We start from the raw sequence: 26,087 nt of genomic DNA, 5'->3' as shown, positions 1-26,087 counted from the left end.
CTACCCTGGCTCTCTGACTTGAACTCAGCTCTCAAGAGAAGCCTGCAGGTGTCCCTTGGCCTGAGTCTGGAATGGGGCAGGCTGTGGCGGGAAATGCTGGCCAAGGGGCAGGAACTCATGGTTTCTGTGCCATGGGGCCAGGAGTGGGTTCTCCTTCCTCACTGCATCACTTGAGAGACATGGGGTGCCCAAGGGGCCACGGTGTCATGCACGTTCCCAGCGTAGAGCCTGGCTTACTGGTTGATGCACCATGTGTGGGCGGTTGATGGATGAACTGACTCAAGATGCACAGGATGGGCAGGTGGACGATAGGGGGACGGATGAGTAGGAGCAGGCGTGGGACCCCAGTTTGGCCCGAGGCCACCCCGCTAATCCACAAGGTACTGAGCGCCCAGCAAGGTGAGGCTTGCAGCAAGGGGGTGCCCAGAGACCTGGCAGGGTCAGGCTCGCTGCCACTGGTGGCACAGCTGAGTGAGTTTCTTGTCCGGTCCAGGCTCAAGTGGGTGCATTTGCGCCCTGCCATGCTGAAGCCACTGCTAGAGGGGGACCCTAGTTTGGGGCAGGGGTCTTAGCCTGTATAGCAATCCTGAGACCAAGTTGTCATGGCCAACTTCTTTTTTGGCGCCAGGGATGGAACCCCAGGCCTCGTGTGCGCTAGGCAGGTGCTCCCCAGCCACCCCAGCCAAGTCCGACTTGAAGAACCCTGGGGCTGAAGCAGGGGGGGGCAGGTCACTGCTGCCGACATGGGTCCTCCCGTCTGTAGACCCTGTCTCCTCGCTGTGACCTGGAACAGCAGTACCATCCGTGGAAGGGGTGGGGTGGTTCCCAGCACAGCAAGGCGCCAGGCACTCAGAGCAGCACACGTCTGGACTGGATGCTGAGGAGGATGTGGTTGGTCCCTGGTCTCCTTTGTGTTCCCACCCCCCAAAAAAATCATCAAAAATTTTGCTTATAGCAAATGTGTGCTGCTTGTGTGTTCAAAGGAAGGTCCTGAGGGGAGGTAGTGAGGTGGTGGGCAGACCGCTCCGTCTCTTCCTTGGGGACTGCACCTGCTCTAGACAGGAAGCCCAGTCTGGGACCAGTGCCTGGCCTCCAGGCTGGGAGTGCGGGGCTGAATCATGCTGACCCCTCAGGCCAGGAGCCAGCAGCCAGCAGCCAGCAGCCAGCAGCCATGGGGTTCGAGTTCCATTCTGCCCTGACCTTTCTTCATGGCTGGGTAGGCTCTGCTCACCCCGTGGGCGGACAGTTTTGGAGCCTGCACAGGCTGGAAGCCAGGAGCTGAAGCAGTCTCAGAAGTGGGCCTGGGATGGCACAGGCCCGTGATCTCAGCGACTAGGAAGGAGCAATATTTGAGTCCAGTCTCAGCAATGTACCAAAAGCCTGTCTCTAAATGAAACACAGAAAGTGCTGAGGATGGGGCTCAGTGATAAAGTGCTCCTGGGTTTTATCCCCAGCACCAAAATAAACAAAAAGTGGGCCTGGGATAACCTTCACTGAGCCACCTGCCTGGGCTTCGGGTTCAGGTGGACACTTTCGTCATTCCTGTCAGTTGGTGCTGGCAGGGCTTCGGAGCTGAGGGGACCGTGGAGGCAGTGCCATGTGCCCTCCTTGCCACTGCTGCTCGCCCACCTTGCCTTTCTAGGTGTGTCCCGCCCTGGCCGAGCTGCCCAGGGCAGGCCTGTGGTGCCAGCACAGGTCCTCGCAGCCTGCTGCTGGTGGGCTTCTCCACATCCTGGGGGCTCAGAGGCCGGCCCTTTGATGGTCTGAGCTCTTCCAAGACAGGAAGGTCTGGCGTTCAGGAATGCCCGTCAAGCACACCACCCCGCCCGTTCTGAGTGTCGCATCGTACTGGCCTCTAGAAACGCCTAGGTGATCATGCCTCGGTTTTGGCCAGCAGGGAATTCATCAGCCAGTGTCCACTGCTCAGTGAGGTGAGGGAGGAGGTCCTGCCCTCTGCAGAGAGGTGGCAGTGTATGTGTCCACCTGATGGGGCTTCAGGGAACCAAGGCATGGACAGAGGCCTGACGCTCTCCCAGAGGAGGTCTAACAAATGGTCAGCAGAGACACACTGAAGACACATGCCCGCAATTCATGCAGTGGGATTCAGAGGGTACACGGCAGCAGGAGCTGCTGGTTGTCCCTACAGATGCCACTAGGTGGGACAGCTGTATTTGGCCACCCAGGAGCAGACAACCCAATGTTGTCTGCTGAGCATCTCTCATCTTGCACTGGAACAGAGTCCCCTCAACTTAAACACTCCCCAGCGCCTTTAGCTCCTGAACTTCCTCAAACTGAGACCGAAACTAAAAACCACTACCAGCCAGACTGGGTGCCAAGCAAGCAGAGCAAACTCGGCTCCTGGCCAGCAGGCCTGTCTACCCAGCTCCACCTTAGGGCATGTCCATCTATTACTGTAGGGCTGGTGGCAAAATCATCTTGATGCTCCTCCCCAGGTCGATTAAACTGCATTGAGCTCATTTTGTGATTTTACGTCATTTATTTCTTACGAGGGTGTCAGCAGTCAGCCAAGTCCCACCAGCCTGGCATGGCTGCCAGAGATGCAGCTCAGTCACTGAGACAGCTGAGCCTGGACGAGGGACCAGATGATCTGTGATCCCACACCTCTGCACACCACAGGCTGGGCTGTGTGCTGCTGGCAAGCGTGCTGAAGCTCCACAGCCCTGAGGGAGCTTGTGGCCAGCCCTGCTGCGCCTGACTTCCTTTCACTGGCAGAAACAGAAACCACGCTTTAAATAAAGGATATGTGAACAGAAACACCTTTATTACAAAAAAACAAAACAAAACAAAAAAAAAAACAAATTCACATTGTATTGAGCTACAATATGGCAGCAGATAAAAAAAATTGTTTGTACACAGTTTAAGATAACTCCTAACAGAACATACTCTTGTCACATGACAGGAACACAGGATTCAAATTACTTAGTAGCGGCGAGTGAAGCGGGCATCGCTGGGTCTGCTGCCCCGGCTCTGTCCTCCGAACCCGCCCTGCATCCCTCCACGCGGGATGACGTGGCCCCGGGAGGCGCCGCCAGGGGCAAAGCTGCCGCGCCTAGAAATAAGTTCAGGTTCTTTGGTCTGTGAAGCCCTCTTACCAGGCCCCTGGCCTGTCCCAAGCCCCACAAGGATTGGCAGACTGGCTGAGGGTAGGCCTGTTGCAACTTCCCAACCCCTCCTGAGTGGCAGCCTGGCACTGACTGCTCTGGGCAACCACACACCTCTGACATGGCGTCACACTCGGAAGGCAAGGGGGATTTTAAATCGTCACCCTGGCAAGTCAACATGCAGGGGAGGAGGAGCGGATGGAGCCTCCTGTCAAGAGACTGAGGGTCACTGACCACCACCTTACCCTGACATGCCTCCCCGGTTCATCATGTGGCTGGGCCCCGAGTGACCGGACATACTCCTCTCACCACCTGGAAGAAAAGGCCAATGCTCACTGGGGTATCTGAGTCTGCTTACGGCACACGGTGTCCCCTGCAGTCCCTCCGTTCCTTGGCCCTCCAGGCCTTCTAATTTGGAGTTAGCAGTTCCCAGGTGGCCCCTGTCCTCACTGGGTTAGGTGCGCAAGACTTGGAACACCCTCTGCAGCATGCCTATTCAGACCTCCGGAGGGCACCTCCCATCTACCTCCAAGTCACTGCGAGTGCCTTTGGCGGCTGCCTGGTGAGAGACTGGCGCAGCAGGGCACGTATGATGTCTCCTTGCCAGTCATTTCTCAAACAAGACAAATGAATCTCTACCGTGCAGGTCATTCCTTACCTTGCCACCTCTTGTGGTCCCGGTCTATCATTCCCCCGTCAGCAGCACCCTGCCAAGCCCGGTCATCCTCTAGTCTTCGGCCATGATCCCCCCAGTCACGTCTGCCCCTTGGAAAAAGAGATCTCTGATGCGGAATGCCCTCTTTGGCTTCCACCATAAAACTGTGATGGATGCCGGAGAGCGGATTTAGTACCGTCTTTCCAGCTTGGTGATGTCCCCAGCCCTGTGCACGAGGTGCCACAGGAAGGGCATTTGGCCCCAGGCTGCTCAGTGGGCTCTGGGGCTTCCTGAGGTATGGTGAGCTGGCTGAGCCTGGATCTCTGCTACTTGGTGGCTCACGCTAGTGACAGAGGGGCCCACAGTCAGATGGGTCTGTCTTGCCAACTGAGTATGTGAGGCCTGGGACAGGGACAGCAGGGGACACAAACCTGGGGGGAGGGGGTAGTCCTCGGCCTTCACTCATCCTCTTGTCGGAGCCATAGCCCCACCCATCACGGGAGTCACGGCCATGGCGCTCTGGTCCTCCGTGGCGTTCAGGGTAATGCTGGTATTAGCATAAGAGGAGAGCTTTGGTTACAACCCTGATCCTAGGCCTGTGGGTGACAAAGCTGGTAACAAGGGCAGCCAGTCACATGCCAGGAGTCCTGAAGGGAACCACAGCCGCACGAGCTCACTCCAGGCAACTGCGTCCCCCAACCTCTGCAGGCCAGAGGGCCCCCAATCAGGAGGACAGAGTTCACTAAAGGACCCGAGCAGACACCTGGTGCCTGCTCAGCACCCAGCGTGGGGTTGTGGAGGTGGGAGGGCTGACACTCACATGCTCTCCAGGGATCACCTTTATCACAGGGTACCTGGGCAATGGCTGCCTTTCTACAGAGGTCTTCCTTCCACAGCAAAGGGAGCCGCATAGGGATGTGTGGTGCCCTCCCTGATGCACTGTCCGGTTTCCTGATTTCATGAGCGTGGTGACTAGGCATGAAAATGCGTACCTGCACACTGGCTCTGGAGGGCCCTAATCTCCGTGTGCAAAGGCACAGGCGCAGCCCTGCTGCTCCACCTCCACAGAACAAGTCCAGGCCTTCATGTACAAGCAGACCAAGCGCAGCAAGGTACATCCAGGGCACACCCACAGCGTGGCGCAGAAGGGTAGTGCTGCCACACCTAAGGAGAGCTCCCGACATGGGCTCCTGAAAACAGCTCCCCGCCTGACCCCCAGGACGCACCAATCACAATACGTGCCCCATCCACGGCTTCAGACAGCCTCACTGAATTTTTGAGAAAAATATTTGAAAATCAAGAAATGATTTTTATCAATAACTTTACATTTTATCTGCCTACCTACCTTCCTAAAGTGGGGATTGAACCCACGGGCACTTAACTGCTGAGTCACATCTCCACATTATTTATTTTGAAATAGGGTCTTGCTAAAAAGTTGCTGAGGCTGGTCTTAAATCCTCCTGCTTCAGCCTCCCAAGTCACTGGGATCATAGATATGGGCCAACTGCACCTCACTCAATGAAAAAAAAAGTTTTTAAAGATATTTTTTAGCTGTCAATGGATATTTTATTTATTTATATATGGTCCTGAGAATCGAACCCAGTTCCTCACTCATGAGAGGCAAGCAATCTACCACTGAGCTACAACCCCAGCCCCAATAACCTTAAATTTTAAGGCAGATAACTGGACAGAGATATTTAGTACAAAATAAAAGTCAGACTTATCAAGACCTAGCTCTTTAACTATTTAGCCATTTCCACTTTCCCTACAACTTTAAATTTTAACCAGTATTTTTCTGTCCCACCAACCCACGAAGAGCTCAACAAGAGCCAGATGCCACACATGCTGCTGGGGCAGCACTGTATACTACAGGCCCAGGTACATGAGACACACTGCCTGTCACCCACTAGCCCCACAGAAGGCCATGACCAATGGGAACTGTACCCACGCCTCATTTGAATCCCTGCCTTATGAGGGAAGAGTGACCACCCGACTGTAGCCAGAGGAACAGACTCAGCAGATATGGTGCCACCAGGATGTGACCCTGGTTCTGTCTGGATTCCAGAGTCTGGACATTTAGCTACTATGTTCTAAAAAGTTCTCCAGAGGAAACCAGAAGACCAGTTCATGACGCTGCTGCATGGAAGGCTGACTTCCAGGAACCAAGAATAAGGAATCCTGCGTGGACCCCGATCTAAGCCAGGAGCCTGCTGTCCTCGGCCATACTAGAAAACCAGTCGAGAGCACGCTATGGAAGGGAGGCAACGTGCAGGGCTTCACCGCTGCCACAGCTGCCTCCTAAATTCCTCTCTCCCTCCTGCCTCCATTTTTTTCAAGCGCCCCCACGGTCCAAGGCCCTGATGGGAACCCAAGCAGAAGTACACAGAGGTGAGAAGACTGAGCTGCTGCTTCTAACGGTACTGGGGGCTTTGAGAGTCCTGTGAGTTTTTGATAACAGCCCTGTATCAGATGTGCCTTTTGCAAACACCTTCTTTCAGTCTACCGCTTGTCTTCTTCTCTTAAGGACTCTGCACTAATTTTTTTTTTGTACCAGACATTGAACCCAGGGGCATTTTACCACTGAGCCACATCCCCAGCTTCTTGTGGTTTTTGAGGTCTTGGGATCTTACTAAGTGGCTGAGGCTGGCCTTAAACTTCTGGTCTTCCTGCCTCGGCCTCCTAGTTGCTGGGATTAGAGTTGTATGCCACCGCACCCTACCTGAGATTATTTTTGTAATGTGAAAAAACTTCAACAAGTATGAACTAAAGACTTGGCTGTTTCCAAGGCTAAGTGGCAGCCTGAGCTGACCAAGTGTGCCCTTATATTCCACACCTCAATGTGAATGAGGTGGCCCTGGGAATAAACGCAGTAGCAACAGCCTCCTCAGGCCCACGGGGCAGAGGACCCTGTAACATGAGGTTCTACTGTGTATCTTAGCACTTTTTAACAGGACAGGTTGTGCCTCCCAGGTCTCCACACTAAGCAGACAGAAAATGGCCTGGGGAGCCTCAGCAACAGCTACGAAAGGCCTTGGGATAATGGTCTGGACTGACATTCAGAGTAAGCACTGCCGGTCCACATTTCCATTCTACAAACAGAAGGTCTCCAAGTGGGAGGGGAGGGTCTGCAGAAAGGAAGGGAGTCAACCCCATGGGAACTGTGTACACCGGAGCCATGACTTACCTGTCCTTCTCTTTCTCCCATCATTGACCTGGAACCTTCTCTCCTGAAAGAGACAATTTAAATCAAGTCATACGGAAAGAGGCTTGCTAACCAAGAGGGGCCACTCAGACCCCCATGTGGAGTGACAGCCCCCAAGCTGAATGCAGGTGACTTGAGTGAGAGCTGCTTGGCATGCAACCTGATGGGTCAAGTGGACGTTTGGAGTCAAAGGAAGGCCAGTTAACGACCAGAGGGAAAAGCAGCCACACCCAGCAAGAAGGGGCAGCAGGGCCCAACTGACCTACCTGTCCACAGAGTGGTTGGGGTAGCGGCCCCGGTCCCTGTGGTCGAAGTCGTGGAAGCGGTCCTGGCGGTTGAAGTCAGAGTGGTAGCGCTCATCCAGAGCGGCCCGCTTGGCTTCTGGCCAATAGGCATCGTCCCGCCTATAAGGGGATGCACAACAGGGATGGAACGTGTCCTTCCAAGTAACACCCCTGTAGAACTGGCCAACTAAACCCCACTGTCCCAGGCCCCATCATGTCCCACAAAGTATTCTGTGCTGCCTGGGCTGACAGGGCAAGTCTCCTGCTGCAAGTAACAGGCTGGGCCTTCTGGCACACAGAGGGTGCTGGTTCTCAGCAGGGCAGCGATCAGTCAGGTGGACTGCCACACAACACAGGTGGCCAACAGGGCTTCAGCCCAACCCAGACGACACTGTGGGAAAGCAGGAGGACCTCTATTCTCCAGAGCCCTCTCTGGAGCACCCTGCCATCTTTCTAGCCTAAAGCCTAAAGCTTTGTGTACTTGCTGCCCTGACTCAAAGATGGCTCGATAATCCCACTGAGGAACCCTTTCTCACAGTGATGGCTCAGGCAGACTCCAATCTCAGCACGAAGGCACAGAAACCAAGGCAGCTAAGAACTTTGATAAGAGTTGTCACATGGGATCCCCTTTAACCTCAGCAGTGGAAAGCTGAGTGAGGCCTGTGTGGACCCCACAGGAGGTGCTTCTTGGTCTCGGGCTGCCTGCCCAGTGCTCCTCCTGTGCTGCTCTGGAGGTCTGAGCTCCCCTCCCGGGCCTGGGCTTGGACCTAATGACTGAATCCAGTCCATCTCTATTAAGCCAAACCACGACGGACCCCCTGCTACAGCAAGCCAGGTGGCAGCGCAGACCGGGTTTCCTTTAGGAGGGAGGCTGCATGCTCACACAGTGCTGCGTTGGCTGATGCCACAGGTCACCCCAGGGTACCCAGGCAGCTGAGCTCACCGGCCATCGAGGTCGTAGGGCCGTCGCACTGCCGGCCGCCGCTCCTGCTCGTAGCGCAGCTCCTGCTGGCGCCGCAGCTCCTCCCGTTCCCGGTGGATGCGCTCCTGCTCCCGACGGCGCTCCTGTTCCACGTGCATGCGCTCCCGCTCCAGCCGCTCCCGCTCCATGCGCTCCCGTTCCAGGCGGTGCCGGTGGAAGGCCAGCCGCTCGCGGGCAATCTCCAGCCGCTCCCGCTCCTCCCGCTCCCACTGCGCCTGCAGGCGCTGCTCCCGCTCGCTGCGTTCCCGCTCCCTGCGGAAGGATGGCAGAGCTGGAGTGTATGGCAACCCAACCCGGTGGGTCCCAGGCTCACTCAGGCCATGGACACAGACCAGTGGCTGCCACTCTAGAGCACACACTCCAGGAAGGCAGGAGGAGCGGGGGAGGCGCTGGCCAGAGGAAGAGCCCAAGGGTTCCACTTCAGCTGTCCACTCCAGCCGGTAGAGAGCGCAGGGTGAGGAGGGGCCTGCCACGCATGAACTGGCCCCACTTCTCGAACTGTTAAGTGCGACATCTGACACCATTTGCTCCCTAAACCACCAGCATGGTCAGCCGCTGTGAGATGGAGCTGGTGTCAGGATGGCCTCTCGTGCCCATGTCTCCTATTTCTGCAGCAGCCTGAAACCGAGGAAGAACTGCCCAGGAGGACAGCCCACTACATGCTTCTGGCAGGGACCTGGCTAAACATGTCAGTGCACTTCCTTCCAGCCTGGCCTCTGCAACCAAGGTGCCAGGCCGCCGTCTTTGATCCTTTGACTTTCATTCACAAGTGGTTACGGCATGCCCGACTCTCTCCACACATCTGACCCTGACACTGGACTACTCTCTCAGGAAGGAAGGAAGCCACCATGTGTGTGGTGAGGCTGTAGTCTCTGCAACCAAAGTTCAGGACAGCACAAACCCGACCCTTGTCCACATTTTCCTGTGCGTGAGTTTTCTAGAGCGGACACAGAGCAACGTATCGCGGGGACTGGGAGGGCTCTGTGGATCCCCTGGCAGCAACGCTGCCTCTTCACACCTTTCCTACCACTGTGCACCTCCCTGGCCCCTGATGAGGCTGGGCTACACTCCCTACGTCCCATGGCAGGAAACCTGCCTTGCCCTGTAAGAAGCTGGCCCTCTCTCTAGCGGGCTGCTGCTCACGCGACTGAGGCTCACCTCTAGCCACCCCCGCCCACTTACAATCTTTTGACCCCACGCCTTCCCAGGTTCGGAAGTACAATTCTGACCGTAACAAGATCTCCCTTACGATGTGTGAGGCCTTCCAAACACCAAATTCACAAAGACATTTACTCGCACACTGGACCACAGTCCAAAGATTTCGTTTTTGGGTTCAGCCACCAGCAGACACTAGTCTGTTAATGCCGTGACTGGGGCAGGACTCCAAAGGCACCTCCCGCAGTGTCGAGGGCCAGGAGTCCTGTTTGGAACAGCCTGCCTTCACCACCTTCACTGGTGGGAAATGCTGCTTTTTTCATGTGATTTTCCCAATACACAAAAGGCGTCCTGCTGATCAGTTTGCCTATTAAATAAGTAAAGGCATCTGTTTCTCGGCCCGCTGCTTTGCTGTTCAAGCCAGAAAGAAGTCCTTCAGGGGCACTGCAGAAGCTCCCTGCTCTGGTGCTCCCCACCCCACCAGCCTTTTTTAAACAACTGCTTCTGGATAGAACATTTAACCACAACCCAACATGTCCAAGGAGCTAGTTTTCCAAAATGACGACGTCATTTTGGTACAGTGAAAGGATGTTCTTGCTGTTTCTTCTCCCCTCCCCAGCTTCTGAAGCAGATGCGGTTCTGTCTGCCAAATGGCATTTGTGCAGCAGGGAGGCAGGACACCTTCCCACCTGTTACCTCCCAAAATCTTTGGGAAGAAATGGGTGATCTGAATGAAGTCATCTGAAAATAGCCAGAGGATGAAAGCCAGCGCAGAGCAAATCCATGAACAGAAAGCTGAAGAGCACAAAGGCTTCAAGCAACATTCCACCCACAGGGAACTTGGAGAAGGACATGGACATGACCATAGTCCAGGGACACAACCAGATCAGTCGATGTTCCTGGATCCTGACTCACCTACGGGACTCTGAATCTCTTGATTTCCGAGGCTCTTTGACCTTATCAAAGGACACAACGGACCGCTTCTCCCTGCTGGCCGACTTGCGATCCTGGCTTTTGGAGACCTAGTTCAACAAAGAACAAAAATTAAGGTAGATGAGGTGAATCTCTGTCTGAGCACTGAATGCAGAGATTCTACAGACAGTTCATTTATAATGAAATAATAAGAGGAGGTATCCTCCCTAAAGAAATTTCAGGTCTTGTGAGTGAAGGTCACTGGCTTTCCTCAACACTGAATGTGACATATACTCAATGAAGAACAATCTATCAAGTAGAGGGTCCAAATGCAGATAAGTATTTCTCATGAAAACTTTTGAGATCAAAATGAATTTTTGTATACATTTACTTTTGTATCCAAAATAAACACCTTAATTTTGCCCTAAATTTATATTAGTGAATTCCCAAATGCAGTCATTTTTAATATGCTTAACAATTTCCTAATTTGTGTGACATTTTTATGAGGGCCACCCATTTGAGCCCTGCAATCTTTGTGTGTGTATGTGCCTGGTATTAAGGACTGAACCCAGAGATACTGTAACATCATTGAGCTACATCTCCAGCCCTCTTGATCTTTTGAGACCAGGTCGCACTAAGTTGCTGAGGCTGGCTTTGAACACACAATCCTCCTGCCTCAGCTGTGAGCTGCCTGGATTACATGTGTGTGCCACTGCACCTGGCCATCCCCAGCCTTTTCCAAATGACTTTATTTTGAGATTAGGTCTAATTTTCCCAGGCTGGCCTTGTATTTGTGACCCTCTTGTCTCAGGCTCCCCAAGCGTGTGCCACTGTATCTGGCAGGAATCTACAGTTTACTTTTGCATCTTCCAATCGTTATTATGAAATATGAGTAAAAAGCTATAATATATTTAAAATATTCACACAAAGAAACATGGACTAAGAGCTTCCAAAACTGAAAGGCTGGCTTACAACTGATCTGTACCACTCAGAAGCTTAGCCAGCTTGCCCTCTGTGTCTCTGACTGACATGGCAGGCCCTCGGCTCCTCTCTTTAGAAGGGTCTCTAGCAAGACTGGCCCCTTTGCCGGAAAATGGCTCTCAAAAGTGTCCGCAGTTGACAATCTCCTAGTAAAGGAGTACCTAGTCTGCAAACCAAAGCTTATGCTAAAGATATACTTTCCTTTTGGGATTTGGGAATTTTGATGCATGCCAGGCACAGGGTGGCCCATGTGACCCACCTCCATAAAATCCTGCACAATACTGCTCCTGTGGGCTTCTCAGGGTAGAAATAACAGGCATACCACTGCATTTTCACTCTACCATAGGAGCCCCAGGGCGAGGAGTGATGGCTGAAGCAACCTGCACAGCGACCAGTCTCTGCTGCCATTTTCCCACTCGTGACCAGGCTGTGTATCCTGCCTTCACCACTGCAGTTGCTTTGGGCCATGAGTGTAACTGGGGCAGAGAACCCACAACAGACCCCTCTGGTTTCCATCTTCTGTGGAACATGCTGCCAGAAGACAGGGAAGGGCCAGGCCAAGAGGGAGACCACACCTAGGGGTGCTGGGCAGGAGGTGTCTGGGTGCGGGGCTTAGGCAGTAGTGGAGCTGCTGCACTGGAAAACAAGCCCACTGCTGCCAGACTCTAATTTAAAAAGATGGCTTTAGGAAATGAACAAAAAGCAACAACCAATGTAGATCCAAACTGAATACAAGGACCTTTACATCTTTTTCCTTTAAGAATCCTACATTTTTGTAAAGGTAGAAAGCTTTTTTCCCAATCAAGTTAAAAAATCTGCTACAATACACCCAGAAACACTATAAAGTGAAAACAAAACAGAACCCCACTAACCCCTATGGGTAGGAGGAAACTACTACTCACTCTCTCTTTGGACCCAGATGTCTTCACGCTAATGACAGGCACACCTTTGGATTTGTCCATCACCACCGTTCGCTCGGTGCCTCGACTTCCTACAGGAGGAAAGTAGGATGGAGGTAAGGACCCCCATCTGAGTGAGAAAGGCCCACCTCAACACCAGGCAGGAGGCGGCTGGTGTGTGTGGTCACCTGGTCATAACAAACCAGCAAGCCCTATCAGCTAAGGACAGGGAAAAAATGAGGCCTCCCACATGGCTGGGTTGGCTGGCTACCTGATTTGGTCGCTCGGGAGCGCTCTGAGGGGCCGGGCTTCTGATCGTCGGGCTCTTTACTCTTCTCCCCACTTCCGTCGTCACCCTTTTTGGTGTCATCTTTTCTGTCAGCTTTATCCTCCCTCTTTATGTTTGCAGATCTGCAAGTGACAGCCCCAGACACACAACTGTTAGAGCAGGAGTAGGGAAACGCAGCCTTGACTGGGCCCCTGCAAGAGTGGAGTGAGCACAACGAAGGAGCTGCCGCCAGCTTTCTGGCTGAGTACTTGGCCTGCCCAGTGGCTGCCCTTCCAGCCCTGCCCGCAGGTTCACCAGGGAAGAGCACCTGTCGCTGGTGCTCGCCTTCTCCTTCCTCCCTTCGCCGTCTCTCTTATCCGAGGCTTTCTTGCCAGCAGGCTCATTTTTTGCCTGAAGAAAAGAATCAAGTGCAAGTGCCACCTCGTCTCCTCCCGCTGGCTGCACCCCAGGGGAAACGGCCACTCACTTTCTCCACGGAGATCATCTTTCCATGGAGCTCCGTCTTGTGCAGGTGGCTGATGCACTTTGTTGCCTCTTCTGCTGTGGACATCGTGACAAAGCCGTAACAGCGAGCGCCAGGACTCCGGGCGTTCGTCACGACCTTGGCGCCCACCACCTGAAGGAAAGCAGGCAACCGTGGCTCGGACAGGACCCCATACAGGGCAGGGCCGGCAGCCACAACAGCAAAGGCACAGGGTGTCCTGGCAGAGTGGGCCTCAGGAGAGGTGGCAGAGCAGCGTGAGGCACTCCCCACACTCAAAGGACCTCCTTCCTCCACACACTCCTCTGGGGTCCAAGAGGGGCAAGGAGGCAGTGTGTGGACAGCAGAGAGGGAGCTCTTCTAAAGTGGCTGAAAATGTGGGAGGAAATGAGCCTAAATGTAGAGCCATACTAGGTGAGGGACATGGGCACTGTGACCCACACAAACCAGGTTTGTTTTCTTTTGGTATCAGGGATTGAACTCAGGGGTGCTTAGTCAGAGACATATCCCCAGCCCCTTTAAAATCTGAGACAGGGTTTGGAAAATGGCTTAGGGTCTCACTAACTTGCTGAGGCTGGCTATGGACTGCCACCCTAATGCCTCAGCATTCCGAGTCACTGGGATCACAGGCATGTGCCACATGCCCTGCCAGCTTCCTTAGCTGTTTGTATAACCACACTGTATTTAGTTTCCCTCTCCTCAGCATCTAGACATCAACGGTCAGGGTGAATACTATTAGTTTTCTCTGCTACCATGTACAAACTCTTACCATGGACAAGGGCTGGTGCTAAATCTTACTGTGATCACCCCTAAAAGGAGTTCTGGATTAAAAAGTCTATTTGGAAGGCAAGGACAGCAAGCGAGAAAGCCAACCAAGGTGTCTCAACAGGCAGGGACTGGAGGAGGCACCTGCGATGGCAGAGGCTGGTCCATTTGTCCCTCAGCCACCAGCCTGCACAAGTGCAGAAGAGGCAGGAGCTGCAGATAAGCAGGGGCCAGAACCGCCCACCCATGGGCTAAGGCAGCCACCTGCAGATCAGGCAGCCAGGGGCAGAGAAGAGGTTCAGAGAGGGACCACGAGTCACAGTCTCAACAGCACGGCAAAGGCCCTCCTCTGAAGCACTATGCCAGTGTCACTGCTGTTTCTCAAACACTGACCACACCTCTTGTCCAGACCTTAGATTCAACCTGAAGCCCTCTGTAGGTTTTAAGACCTGAGGGTCATGAAGCCACCAAGGGGAAGAGGGCAAGCTCCCAGGGATGGGCGCACCAAGTCAGGCACTCTGGGAGTCTCACATTTCCAACGAGGGAGGGGCAGGCTCTGCAGAGCATTGACCTATGTAAGCTCCAGGATGCCCCCGTGTACTTCAGCACACAGTGGCCTGCACCTCCTGCTCCAGAAAGCCCCTGGCTCTTACCTTCCCGTATTTGCTGAAAAGATTCTTCAAATCTGTAGCTCTGGTTGTAGAAGAAAGTCCACTAACCCAGAAATTTCTACCACAACTGCTACGACCTAGTTCAAAAGAAAATTCTGGTTAAGAACACAATACCCACGAGATGCGGAGTCTTCAAGAAAGTTGTTTTACAAGGCCCTGGGTTCAATCCCCAGCACCGCAAAAAAAAAAAAAAAAAAAAAAAAGAAAGAAAGAAAAAGAAAGCTGTTTTAAAGCAGACACAATTCCCATTTGCTCTCAGATCGTGGCACAACGCAAAGTCCACTGGGCTCCACAAGTCCAACAGTATCACCAGGAATGCTGATCAGAGGGGAACCAGGGCTGCTGGGACTGCGTGAGGTTCCTGTAGATCGTGACCAAGTGGCTAAACCACGGTGTAAGATCGACAGAACCCAGGCCTTCAGGCACAATATAGAGCTAAACGGATCCTGAGGTGGCTTTTTTAACAAGCAGCAGCCAATATCAACACAGATGCTCCTGTCCTCCTCTTTCTTGAGGTACATACCAGGTACCCACCCCACACTTTCAATGTACAGCACTGGTAAAGGAATTTGAGTCCAGTGAAGCTATTTCTCAATGAGTGATTTTAATGCAGGGCTGCAGGACCAATGAACTTGAAACTCTCTCGATATCAAGGGTCCACATCAAGACACTACATTAACTCTCAGTAACTGGTTTGCTCTCTATAATCCAGGACCTACAAAGTTAACAGGAGGGAAGTGGAAAAAGGCTTCCTGAGAGACTCAGGCATGTTTAAGAGGGAACACAGGACACCATGGGTTAGAATGAATGGCCCCGCCCTGCTGACCCTGAGGTCCAACATGCTACAAGAAACTGGCATACAGGGGGACCTACCCTTCTCCTCCCGGGAAAGTCTTTTTGTGTCCGAGTCATCTTCGACAGAACTAGAGACAAAAGACAGTGTCACTCCAGGAGGAAGCAGCATTGAGGAGACAAACTCAAAATTATAAAATACGTGCTGAGGTTGCATACCTACCCGAAATTTAGTTCTGAAAAATGATACCCCGACAAACTTGTATTGTAAATCTGACCTAACCATAAGATTTCAGACCCACAGGAGTTAATTAATTCTGCTGGGCTAAAGATAATTAGGAAGAATTAAAGAAAACAACCATGATAGGTTGAGAAAAGAAAAAAGATTATGTAATCAGTGTAAAATAAACAAAGAGAAATAAACATTGTTTGGAGGTAAACTACAATTTCAGCAGTCTGGCTGGCCAATTGCAGAAAAAACAGCTTATGTGTGTCATTAAATGACCAATGAAAAGGAGATAGCGTCTGGTCTAAAACTGAGAAACAACAAACCTCATTTTCTGATCAGCGCCCTCACTGGTTGAGGACTCTTTAGGAGCCGGAGGGACTTCATTACAAGCTTCAAAATCAAACTTCTTCACGTCTTCTTTGCTATCTCTGGGCTCTGGGCTCGGAGCTTCCGTGGGCGCTTCCGTGGCCTCCTGGCCAGAGGCCTCCGCGGGCTCGGAGCCCGCGCTACTCTGCTCAACTGGCTTCTCTAGCCCTACAGGCTCACAGTCCGTCCTCGCGCCTTCGCCTGTCTGCTCCACGGGCTCCCTTTTCACTACCGCTAACAGGGTGTCTGCCTCGCTCCACTGAGCGCGTGTTGACTCGCTGGCCAAATCTAAATCTCCCTCCTCCTCCTCCTCCTCCTCCTGCTCTTCCTCCTCCTCCTCTTCCGGGTGGGCGCTGCCAAAAAGGTCCTCTTCCTCCGCAAGCTTTCTGTCTGGCCCCACGCTACTTGTATCCTGTGCAAATGGCTGCTCCAGCTCGGAACCTTCTTCTTTTACTGGCTCAGATTTACAAGTTTCCCCCAAAATGTCGAGTATTTTCTCATTTTCTACGGATTTAACAGGAATAGAATGGCACAAGGTTTAATTACCAGGGAAATAAAGCAATCACAATGTGGAACTGGCACGGCTGCCACACTAACACGAAGAGAACTGCTAGCTACACAGAGATTGGAAAACCCGCGGGTACACACAGTTACACTGGTTACACTACCTGCGCGCCGCCGACTGCTAGGTAAGCCTCTACGCTACGGGGAGAGAAAAGCATCCCAGAGATTTAACCCCCAAAACCTTCTGGCTGATTCTTGACAGTCTTCATTCTGTTGCCGTGTATATGTGACTCTTCCAAATTTAGCTTCCGAAGTCCAAGGTGCTTAACTGAATGTATCACTGTGCACTGAACAGCTCAATTTCCAAATTTCTTTGAATTTCGTTAAACAGAACAGTCCAACATGAAAATCAGAATCTCTTCCGTTGTGCTGAGATATTTGCAGTCCAGAAGGGGGACAGTGTTTGTTTGGAATTCTCATGAAGGAGCTCTTTCCTCTTCTGGAGTCCAGGCACATCCCAATGGTTCACATGGGTCTCCCTAGCACTACCTGCACTGCCTGAACCAAACACCACAAAGTTAAGGTACTGCCCAATATCACAAGATCTGTTTCGTGGGGAGCAGAGGCATTAGCTCTTAAGAGCATGCAAACTTGTTCCATAATGTTTAAATGCCATTTCGGTTTAAAAGGCATAAGACCATTTTATCTTACCAATAACATTTTACAAAATGAGAAAAGTGCCACTTTCACAGATCTGGTGATACGGCTGGGTTTCCAATCTCTATGATCCTGGTTTGTTCTGGATTGTAAACCTTTAGAACAATGTACACTACAGTACAACTTTTAAAAATTAAGGTATTCAAATTAAAGAAGGTGGAAAACTAGAACGTTTCCGAACCCCAGCTGGTAAGTTTTTCATTGAACAGTACCTGGCTCCAGAGATGGCTCTTCAATTTCCTGCAACAAAAAAATTCAAATAAGACTGTGCCACATAAACAACACCTAAACTTAATTAAAACCAAAGGTTTCAGGTCTAAGAAGGGAATCTGAATACCGTTGACTGGAAAATTTACATACGACAGGTGAGTGGCTTTTGTTTAAGGAAAGAACCCACACAGCTGGCATGGCCTTTCTCAGCTCCAGCCCCACATGCCAGTCTCCTCCTCAGCGACCCAGTTTCCTTCTTCAGGTTTCCCCAGTGCCTGGGAATGCCTCACCTGTCATGGTGAAGAACTAGGCACACACCTGTTTGTCCCTCTGGACGGAACTTTTTTTTTGTTAAGCTGTATATGGACACAATGCCTTTATTTACCTATCCTCATGTGGTGCTGAGGATAGAACCCAGGGACCCACACATGGTAGGCAAGCGCTCCACCACTGAGCCACAGCCCCAGCCCTGGGACAACAGGACAGAGCAATCACTTCTTTCACTTAAGCCAGATTGAGCTTTCTGAAAACTCAAGACTGAAGGAAATTGGGCTCAGGTGACTTCACTCCAGTTATATCATGCAGTGGTGCCACCCTGCCCTCTGGGGCATATAAGCGCCCTCCAGCATTCGCCCCTCCTCCATCTCTTTGGTCTGTCAACATCCCACCACTTACCTATCAGTAAAATCCCAACCCTTTCTAGGAAGCACTATTTGTTCAGGTTGCTGCTGCTTCTTGCCTACAGTACTGTTTTCAGTAAGCCCTGCCCCATCTTTATCCTGCTTAGAAGGGTTTGCTCTTGACCCTTTGTCAACTCAAATCGTAGGTCTCCAGGCAACCTCCCTGCCTTAGTACTTGGCTCGGGGGCCCCTCCTCTGCAAAGGTTTCCCTTAGGGCTCCATAACTCAAACTCTAGCTGCTCCCTACTAAAGGCCCACGTCCCCAGGGCACTCTACCTAGGAGCTCCAGTCAACACTGTCAATGCTGAGGAGGTTCCAGGAACACGTGCTGGTCATCAGCCAGCCTTAGGAGTTGGAACTACTGGCACCATCATTCCTTTGAAAAATTAGGAGACCACGGCACAGAGGGGCTGAGTAATTTGTTCAAGGATAGAGAGCAGGTGGGAAGGAGAGACAGGCTATGAATGAGGTCTGTGTGAGTGGCCTCTTCCCAACTCTGGTGCTATGTGGACTTCACAGCTATGTGGAAGCTGGGCCCTATACACACAGGACTGTTTGCATGTTTGTCATGTCTATCCCTGGTGACAACACTGCACCTGACATCACAGGAGCTTCATGGGCACTCAACAGTGGTTATAAGTGGTCTGCACCTTCCACTGAAAACTGCCCTACCATTCGGTGATGCTCTAGGAAACTGTCCACTTTCTTCCTGGTTTCATTTATTTCTGATTTGCTTTTTCCCTTATGCAACCTACCCCATACTGCAAATCAAGGCTCTATAACTGAAATGAATGATCACTCCCAGAATGATTCCTCTCTTGACTTTCTTTAGAGAGAAGCATTCATATCTCTGGGCAAGAATGTATATTTTTCATCTTTGACCTAAAAAGACACTAGAGAAAATGGGAAGATCCGGCTCCTCCTGTCCTTCCTGAGTCAGGAATGGTTGTCAGTTCGCAGCTGGAGAGACATCGGCTCTAAAGGCAAGCTGGCTGCACTCAATTTCCTCGAGGACTGCATCCTCCTCGAGGCTGGAGTTCTGGCTTTCCAACACCTCCCTTGCCCCTGCCTGGCAGAAGCAGGTGGAGATCTCATCTGAAAGGTGATTTCTAATTAAACAGCATAGGTGACATTAAGGAAAAGGAGGATCAGCAAAAGCTGATGCTAACTTTCTATGAAGACTAGACAGTCACCGTAGTAGGCTGGCAAAGACATTCAAGGAAATAAGACTCACATTTACAAAAGCCACACCTATTAATTCTCTTCTGATTGTTCAACATTCAGTACTTAAACACAGATGATGACACAGTTGTCAAAAGAAATGTGGGCAGTTTCTATGAGAAAAGGCCTCAAGGACAGGCCCAGTTATGGCAAGTGTTCTGCCCAGGCCTCACACCCTCACCTGCGCCCGGCTTATTTTCCCCGGGGATCGTCTTGCCTAATACTTGTCTTTCTGCAGGGGATGTGTGGATGAGCTCAGCTGGGCTGCCCTTACCCCAGCAATGAAACTACAGGCTGAGCATCTCTAATCCAAAATGCTCCAAGTCTGAAACTTGGGGCAGTGAAATGATGCTTCAGGTGGAAAATTCCACATCTGACTTGTGGTAGGTCACAATTCAAAAGCAGGCATGCTGCAAATAATGTATAAGAGTGCCCTTCAGGCCATGTATGCAAGATGCAAAAAAAAAAAAAAAAAAAAAAAAAGATCCAGGAATTTTGTGTTTGCAATTAAGATTCCATCCCCAAGATGTCTCATTATGTATCTGCAAATATTCCAAAACCTAAAATCCAAAATACTTCAGGTCCCAAACATTTCAGGGATGTTCAACCTGTAACAAGAATGCCAAAAAATATGCTGTTCAATCAGCTGCTGCTAAGCCAGGGTGCTTCAAGGAGAACAGTCAATTTGGGGAAGAAGTAAATCCTTGGCGCCAGGCACATTGTACGTTGGGGAAAACAGAAAGCAAAGCCAGGGCTGAAGACCCTGACAAAGGAAACAAACCTTGCTATGACTGTTAGATGGGACTGCCATGCAATGTTTCAGATGGTTTCCAGAAACTGTGGCCTAATCTTTCACTCTAAAGTGGAGACATGTAACAATTTACCTGTAATATAGTGAAGTCAGATGATGACGAATCTAAATTGTTTATGGTTTCTTTGTCATCTACCTGTGAAGCAAACGAAGAATACAATTTATTACATTAACAACGATGTAATGTAATAGTGTATCTGTTCAATGAAAAGTAACAGCCATGAAGATCATTTATGACAGAAATCATAAAAATTGTATAAATTAAAATAGCATCACAGAATTCTGGTTAGGAAGAAAGAAATGCTGCATGTAAATGTCCATGTCCAAACAGACTAGGAAAACCACTAAAACAGTATGAGTGTGGGTTTTGAGATGTAAGCCTCAAAGAAAATACCCCAGTCTAAGCAGAAGAGATCAAAACTGGGTAAAACACGCTCTAGTAAGTTTTGGTTTGCTCTTCCAGTAACAGTGGCTAGAATCAGGATGTGGTTAAGGAGTCTTCTGAAGGCATAACTGCGGCCCCTGCCTGGAATGGAACAGCAACTGACTACCCTGCCTCCTGGCAGTGGTTTCCCAAGCTGCACGTGGGACAGGAGTGCAAAGTAGATAAGACCCAGGTGGATCCAACTGCACCCCACCTGCAGGGGAAGAACAACTAGAAGCTCCGAGTTTCTATTCTAGATGAGGGCTCTACCCAATAAGGCAAGGGATTCCCCACCCCCAGTAAGGGGACCCAAGATAATTTTGGTTATCTGCCAAAGCTCTGAAAGCTGGTCCATTTTAAGAGGGATATTTTTGAAATACAAGCATATCTCAACATCACCTTTGGGAAAGACGCTCTCCTGTGATCAAAAAATGTCAAATGGTCTACAACAGCCTGTACACCAAAAACTATCTGGGGTCCATTTCTTCCCTCCATCAGTTCACTGCTTCTCAACACGCAGGACACACACAGTGACGGCAGTGTGTGCTTGTGCACCAAAGGCCACCCTCTTCCCCACTTGCAAGAGAGGCAGCACAGTATTCCGTGCCGATGCTCACTTCCCTTCTGGAGGTTGTCTCAGTTCACACAGACCTGCTTAGTTCACTTTGATAGTTACACAACAGCAATTACCGCATTACTGTTGGAGAGCATTTCCCAATTCTATATGCCTGCTGTGCACTAGGTCAAGGGTCAGCAAACTTCTATTAGGACCACACAGCAAGGGTTTTAGGCTTTGTAGGACTGATGGGCTCTGACACGACTGCTAATGTTTACTTATGTGTGCGATATGAGCACAGCCACTGACAACAGCAACAACAGATGTGGCTATGTTCTAATCAAACTTTATTTGTAAAAACTAATGGAAGGACAGTCTGATTTCTGTTCTATCTTTGTGATAAACATTCATCCATTTAATCCTACCAATTTTTTTATTATTATTATTTTTGCAGTGAAGGCCCAGAGAGTTAAGTAATTTGCCCAAGGTCACACAGCAATGAGAAGACATTCAGATTCAGAGTAAATGCTCTCAACTGAAATTATATTGTTTCCATTAAATCAAAATTATTTAGCCATTAATGACATAAATTTAGGATGCTTCCAAGCTACTGCTATAGAATGTTCCGTTATTTTCTAACTAGAAGGGGAAGAAAACAACCTTAAAATAGTCAATTAGAAATGGTATCTACTGCTCACCATTATGCAAGTGTTACTGCTATGCCTTTTCACAAAAAAAAAAAAAAAAAAAAAAAAAAAAAGGGAACCACTTCTCAAAATCAAATCCCCTACTCAATAATAACATGCTACCTCTAAAGAAACAGAAACCTGCTTCCAGGAGGACGTGATGAAGTGCAATGACAGGCACGGAACAGGGTACACTTGCCATAGGCCAGCAGTCCACAGACTGACACCTCCCAATTAACAAAGATGTGAGGGCACTAACAAAAGGTGATGCATGAGTTAAGTACATGGACACTGGAGATACCCCTCACTTCTTTACTCCCCGATTTCCTCAACTGAAAAGCAGGGACAATAGTATCTGCATGTCTGAAAGGATTACCAGACACGATGCCCACTGCCTGGCAGGGAGGGCTCAATGAACACCACCCATTAAAGTCTTACTAGAGTTAGCTGAGTTTCTAAAATGACAAAAGCTAAGGTTTAAAAAAATGTCAAGGTTAGTATTAAAGAGTGAATGTTAGACTTCCAACATTTTCAGTATTTTCAAAGCATCCAAGTCCTAACGCTACAGAGCAACTTCGTATAATAGGAAAGATCTGAACAGTATTCCTCAATATTTCATGCTGTGTTACGTGAATTGACAGAGTGTACTCAGGTACTTGATGAGATACCACTTTCCAAAGAAGCAACGTGTTATCTTAACCATTATCCTACTGAGCTGGCATTATGAGAACTTCATTCCAACTCTAACTTTTATCATCTACCATGTATCTATGGATGACACATTCAGGGTACATTTCAGGGACACTGCCGAGTTACCTACAGCATGTTCTTGAAGCTGCTCCGGAAGTTCTTTCATTTCTCCCTCAACTAGCTCTCTACTGTCAGAAAGGGACTCTGGGAGGTTGTCAGCATCTTCCTCCTCCACACAATCTGCAACGCTTCCATTATCAATTTCTGCTTCATCTAACACACTGATATCCATCATGTCAATGTCCTGCAAGTTCTCCAAACTGGTTTCCACATCCTCCTGTGACAGAACAAAATATAAACCATTACATGATCGCCTCTGGTCCACCTACCAAGAATATCTGCTCATAACACTGCACATACCTGTCCGTCCCCAGAATTCTCCTCAAGCCCATTATCTTCCACACCCTCCTCTTCTGGTTTACGACCTAATGAGAGAACCATTTACAGCAGATCAATAAGTTGCATTTTCCAGAAGCATTAACCTTTATGTGTACAAGCCCCTGAGCACCATGGAAGTGGATGTTTCCAAAACCATGTTACCTCCTGGTTTAGAAAATCTGCAACTCACAGGCCCTGCAAGGCTACTGAGAAAGGCAGGCCTTGTGCTATCTTCGAATTAAGAGCAGAGGCTCTGTTTTAGCTGGCTGTGAGCAGGAGGTGCTTGAAACGGGTTCTCACTAAGTCCAAGGTAGAGCAGACCTGTCCTAAGTGGCTATTTGTGGGAAGAGCACCAGCACCTAGGTTAGCTCTGCTCTTATGGCCTACTGACCTATAGTCCCCCACAGCTGGGGTTTAAAAGTTAAAGTGCCAATCTTTTGTGCTAGGCTAGAAAAGAATGTTTGTAACTGAATTCATATATATATATATGTACATTTTGGTACTGGGGACTGAACCCAGGGGAATTCAACCACTGAGCCACATTCCCAGCCCTTTTGACATTTTATTCAGAGACAGCATCTTACTAAGTTGCTTAGAGCTTCACTAAGTTTCTGAGGCTGGCTCTGAACTTCTGATCCTTCTGCTTCAGTCTTCCAAGTTGCTGGTATTATAGGTACAGTGCACACCTGGCTCTGAATTTTTATTAAAAAAAATTTTTTTAGTTGTCAATAAACTGTTCTTTTACTTATTTATATGTGGTACTGAGAATCGAACCCAGGGCCTCACATATGCTAGGCAAACGCTTTACCACAAAGCTAAAACCTCAGCCCTGAATTTATTTATTTTTTATATTTCTCATTTGCATCCCTTCCCCATATGCCCTAACTTGAATTATTTTGCAGTGCCAGGAACTGAAGCTCATATATGGTAGGCAAGTGCTTGAGCAGTACCCTGAGCACCTCGACCCTTTTGGAGTTACTGGCGTTGAACTCAGGGGTGCTCTACCACTGAACCACACCCCTAGACCTTTTTGATTTTTTTGAGACAGGGTCTTCTTGCTAAGTTGCTAAGGCAGGCTTCCTACTTGCAATTACAGGTGTGCGCCACTGGGGTGCCTGGCTCTCTGATTATTGTAACATTCATTCACAGACTGCTCTGGAGCCACCAGTTGACAGTGGGCAGGCATACTGTACTTTCAACAGCATTTATATGGCCCTTTGCATTCACTTTTTAAACAAAGGATAAAATGAATAAAAATACAAACATGTAAATGAGGATACTGGAATAAAACTGGAGCAAAAATGGAAAAATCAAAAATAAATGAATGGGCAAAAATGAAATTTTTGTTGTCCAGAGTAGGTTCACCAAGTTAAAACTGACTACTTTCAATATGAAGAATAAACTCACATGGAGATGAAGTTTGGTGCTCAGCTTCATGACTCATGTAGGAAGGAAACTGGCCACACAAACTCTCGCAAGTAAGTCACTTCCTGAAAGGCACTTTTCCCAACTATAAGATCAATTTCTTCTTGCCCGAAAAAATAACTTACTACGTAAATTTACTATAATTTAAATGTTGTTTCAAAGAATTATAAGGGAACTACATATTGTTTATTTTAACAACTAAATTTTGTTAACTATATAAAACATAAAAGAGCCGAGTGCAGTGGTGCATGCATATTCCCAGCAACTTGGGAGGCTGAGACAGGATTCCAAGTTCAAGAGCAGCCTCAGCAACTTAGTGGGGCCCAAAGCAGTTTAGTGAGACCCTATCTCAAGATGAAAAAATAAAAAGGGCTGGGACATAGCTTGGTGGTAAACCCCCTCTGGGTTCAATCCCCAGTACCAAAAAGGTGTGGGGGGATCCCCACAAGATAAAAATCCCAAACCTCAAAATTTTCACGTTTTCTGTTTGGCTGAAGATCAAACCGAGGGCCCTGCACATGCCAGGCAAGTAATCTACCACAGCCATACCCCAGCCCTGTAAGGAAATTCTTCTTCTTCTTTTTTTTTTTTGGTACCAGATATTGAACTCAGGGGCCACTGAGTTAACCACTGAGCCACATCCCCAGTCCTTTTTTGTATTTTTATTTATAGACAGGGTCTCACTGAGTTGCTTAGTGCCTTGCTAAGTTGCTGAGGCTGGCTTTGAATTCATGATTCCCCTGCCTCAGCTTCTCAAGCCTCTGGGATTACAGGGATGTGCCCATACCTGGCTATAAGGAAATTCTTACCCTGAAGAAACAAGTTTTATTTTTAAAAAATTTGTTTTAGTTATACATAACACCAAGATACCTTTTGACAAAATCACAAAAGCACAGAATGTAATTTGCTTAAATTCAGACCCCAGCAGTCCTCCCTTCTCCCTTATCTTTCTACAATGTATAGTTTAAAAAAAATTATTAATGTCTTATGGATATACTGGATGTATATACCAATATTTGGTCCGATTCATTCCACTGTTATTCCCTTATCCTATCCCTCCCTACCCCCCCATTCCCTGCAACTATTCTATTATCTTTCCTCTATTTTGATGAAATCTCCTTCCCTTCCCCCCCTAAGAAAAAGTCTATTTTAAAAAATCATGGTGCTGGGGGAGTAGCTCAGTGGTAGGGGGTCTGCCTGCTAAGTGCAAATCCCTGGGTTCTATCCCCACTCCCATTAAAAAAAAAAACAAAAAAAAAACAAAAAAAAACCTTATAACACGTAAATATATATTGCCTGATTTTTATTTTGATTCCACTCACGTTTCAGGATTCTCTTATTTAGAAACACAGGGATCACAGTACTACTACATACTAGAATTCAATAGATTCTTTGCACATGGCTTTGATTGTCTGAGAACCCCATTCTCATTTTTTTTCTTTTTTGGCAAAATAGGATTTGAACTTTTACTAGATAAACAGATTATTACAAAGGGCCTTACACATGTCAGCAAGTGTTCTACTACTAAGTTCCATCCTTACTCCAATGCTATTAAAGATGCAAGGGTATCTATCTTTGTACATGGGTTATGTTTGACTTTTCTTTTTTTGTGTGGTATTGGGAATTGAACCCAGGAGCATTCTACCACTAAGTCACACCTCCAGTCCTTATTTGTATTTTTTAAATGAGATCAAGTCTTGCTAAGTTGCCAAGGCTGGCCTCAAACTTATCATCCTCCTGTCTCAGCCTCTCGAGTAGCTGGAATGACAGGCATGTGCCACCAATATGTTTTCTGTGAACTGCCTGTACAGTCTTAGCTTTTTGTAAACCAGGTTTATCTTTCTTACTGATTTTAGAAATACACAACACACAGACAACACACTTTCATATATTCCTCATTATGTTTTGCCGGTCTTTTATATATTATTAGTTGTTTCCTT

The 26,087-nt window shown here is 49.0% G+C and overlaps 1 protein-coding gene across 3 annotated transcripts in view; it reads right to left on the bottom strand.

The window, feature by feature from the left end:
- Positions 1-2,791: 2,791 nt before the first annotated feature.
- The window catches only part of Safb (scaffold attachment factor B), a 29,354-nt gene continuing 6,058 nt past the window's right edge, over positions 2,792-26,087 (bottom strand). The window contains exons 3-21 of one of the 3 annotated variants that reach the window (XM_047530751.1): positions 22,705-22,769; positions 22,415-22,621; positions 20,002-20,064; positions 17,219-17,246; positions 15,743-16,289; positions 15,272-15,321; positions 14,381-14,475; positions 12,948-13,097; positions 12,789-12,871; positions 12,464-12,603; positions 12,196-12,284; positions 10,316-10,422; positions 8,207-8,497; positions 7,246-7,383; positions 6,962-7,004; positions 4,209-4,324; positions 3,781-3,887; positions 3,368-3,434; positions 2,792-3,070 (exon numbers count right to left, since the gene is read on the bottom strand). In XM_047530751.1, coding sequence (XP_047386707.1) covers positions 2,941-3,070; positions 3,368-3,434; positions 3,781-3,887; positions 4,209-4,324; positions 6,962-7,004; positions 7,246-7,383; positions 8,207-8,497; positions 10,316-10,422; positions 12,196-12,284; positions 12,464-12,603; positions 12,789-12,871; positions 12,948-13,097; positions 14,381-14,475; positions 15,272-15,321; positions 15,743-16,289; positions 17,219-17,246; positions 20,002-20,064; positions 22,415-22,621; positions 22,705-22,769 — 2,516 coding nt within the window. In that variant the 3' untranslated portion in view covers positions 2,792-2,940. The remainder of the gene's footprint in view (positions 3,071-3,367; positions 3,435-3,780; positions 3,888-4,208; positions 4,325-6,961; positions 7,005-7,245; positions 7,384-8,206; positions 8,498-10,315; positions 10,423-12,195; positions 12,285-12,463; positions 12,604-12,788; positions 12,872-12,947; positions 13,098-14,380; positions 14,476-15,271; positions 15,322-15,742; positions 16,290-17,218; positions 17,247-20,001; positions 20,065-22,414; positions 22,622-22,704; positions 22,770-26,087) is intronic. The other 2 variants (XM_047530752.1, XM_047530753.1) reach the window with 2 other exon arrangements.

Source organism: Sciurus carolinensis, chromosome 17 (genome assembly GCF_902686445.1).
Source record: "Sciurus carolinensis chromosome 17, mSciCar1.2, whole genome shotgun sequence".
NCBI classification, from domain to species: Eukaryota; Metazoa; Chordata; class Mammalia; order Rodentia; family Sciuridae; genus Sciurus; species Sciurus carolinensis.
Note: the sequence above shows the minus strand (reverse complement) of the source record. Positions and strands in the feature narration are given on the sequence as shown.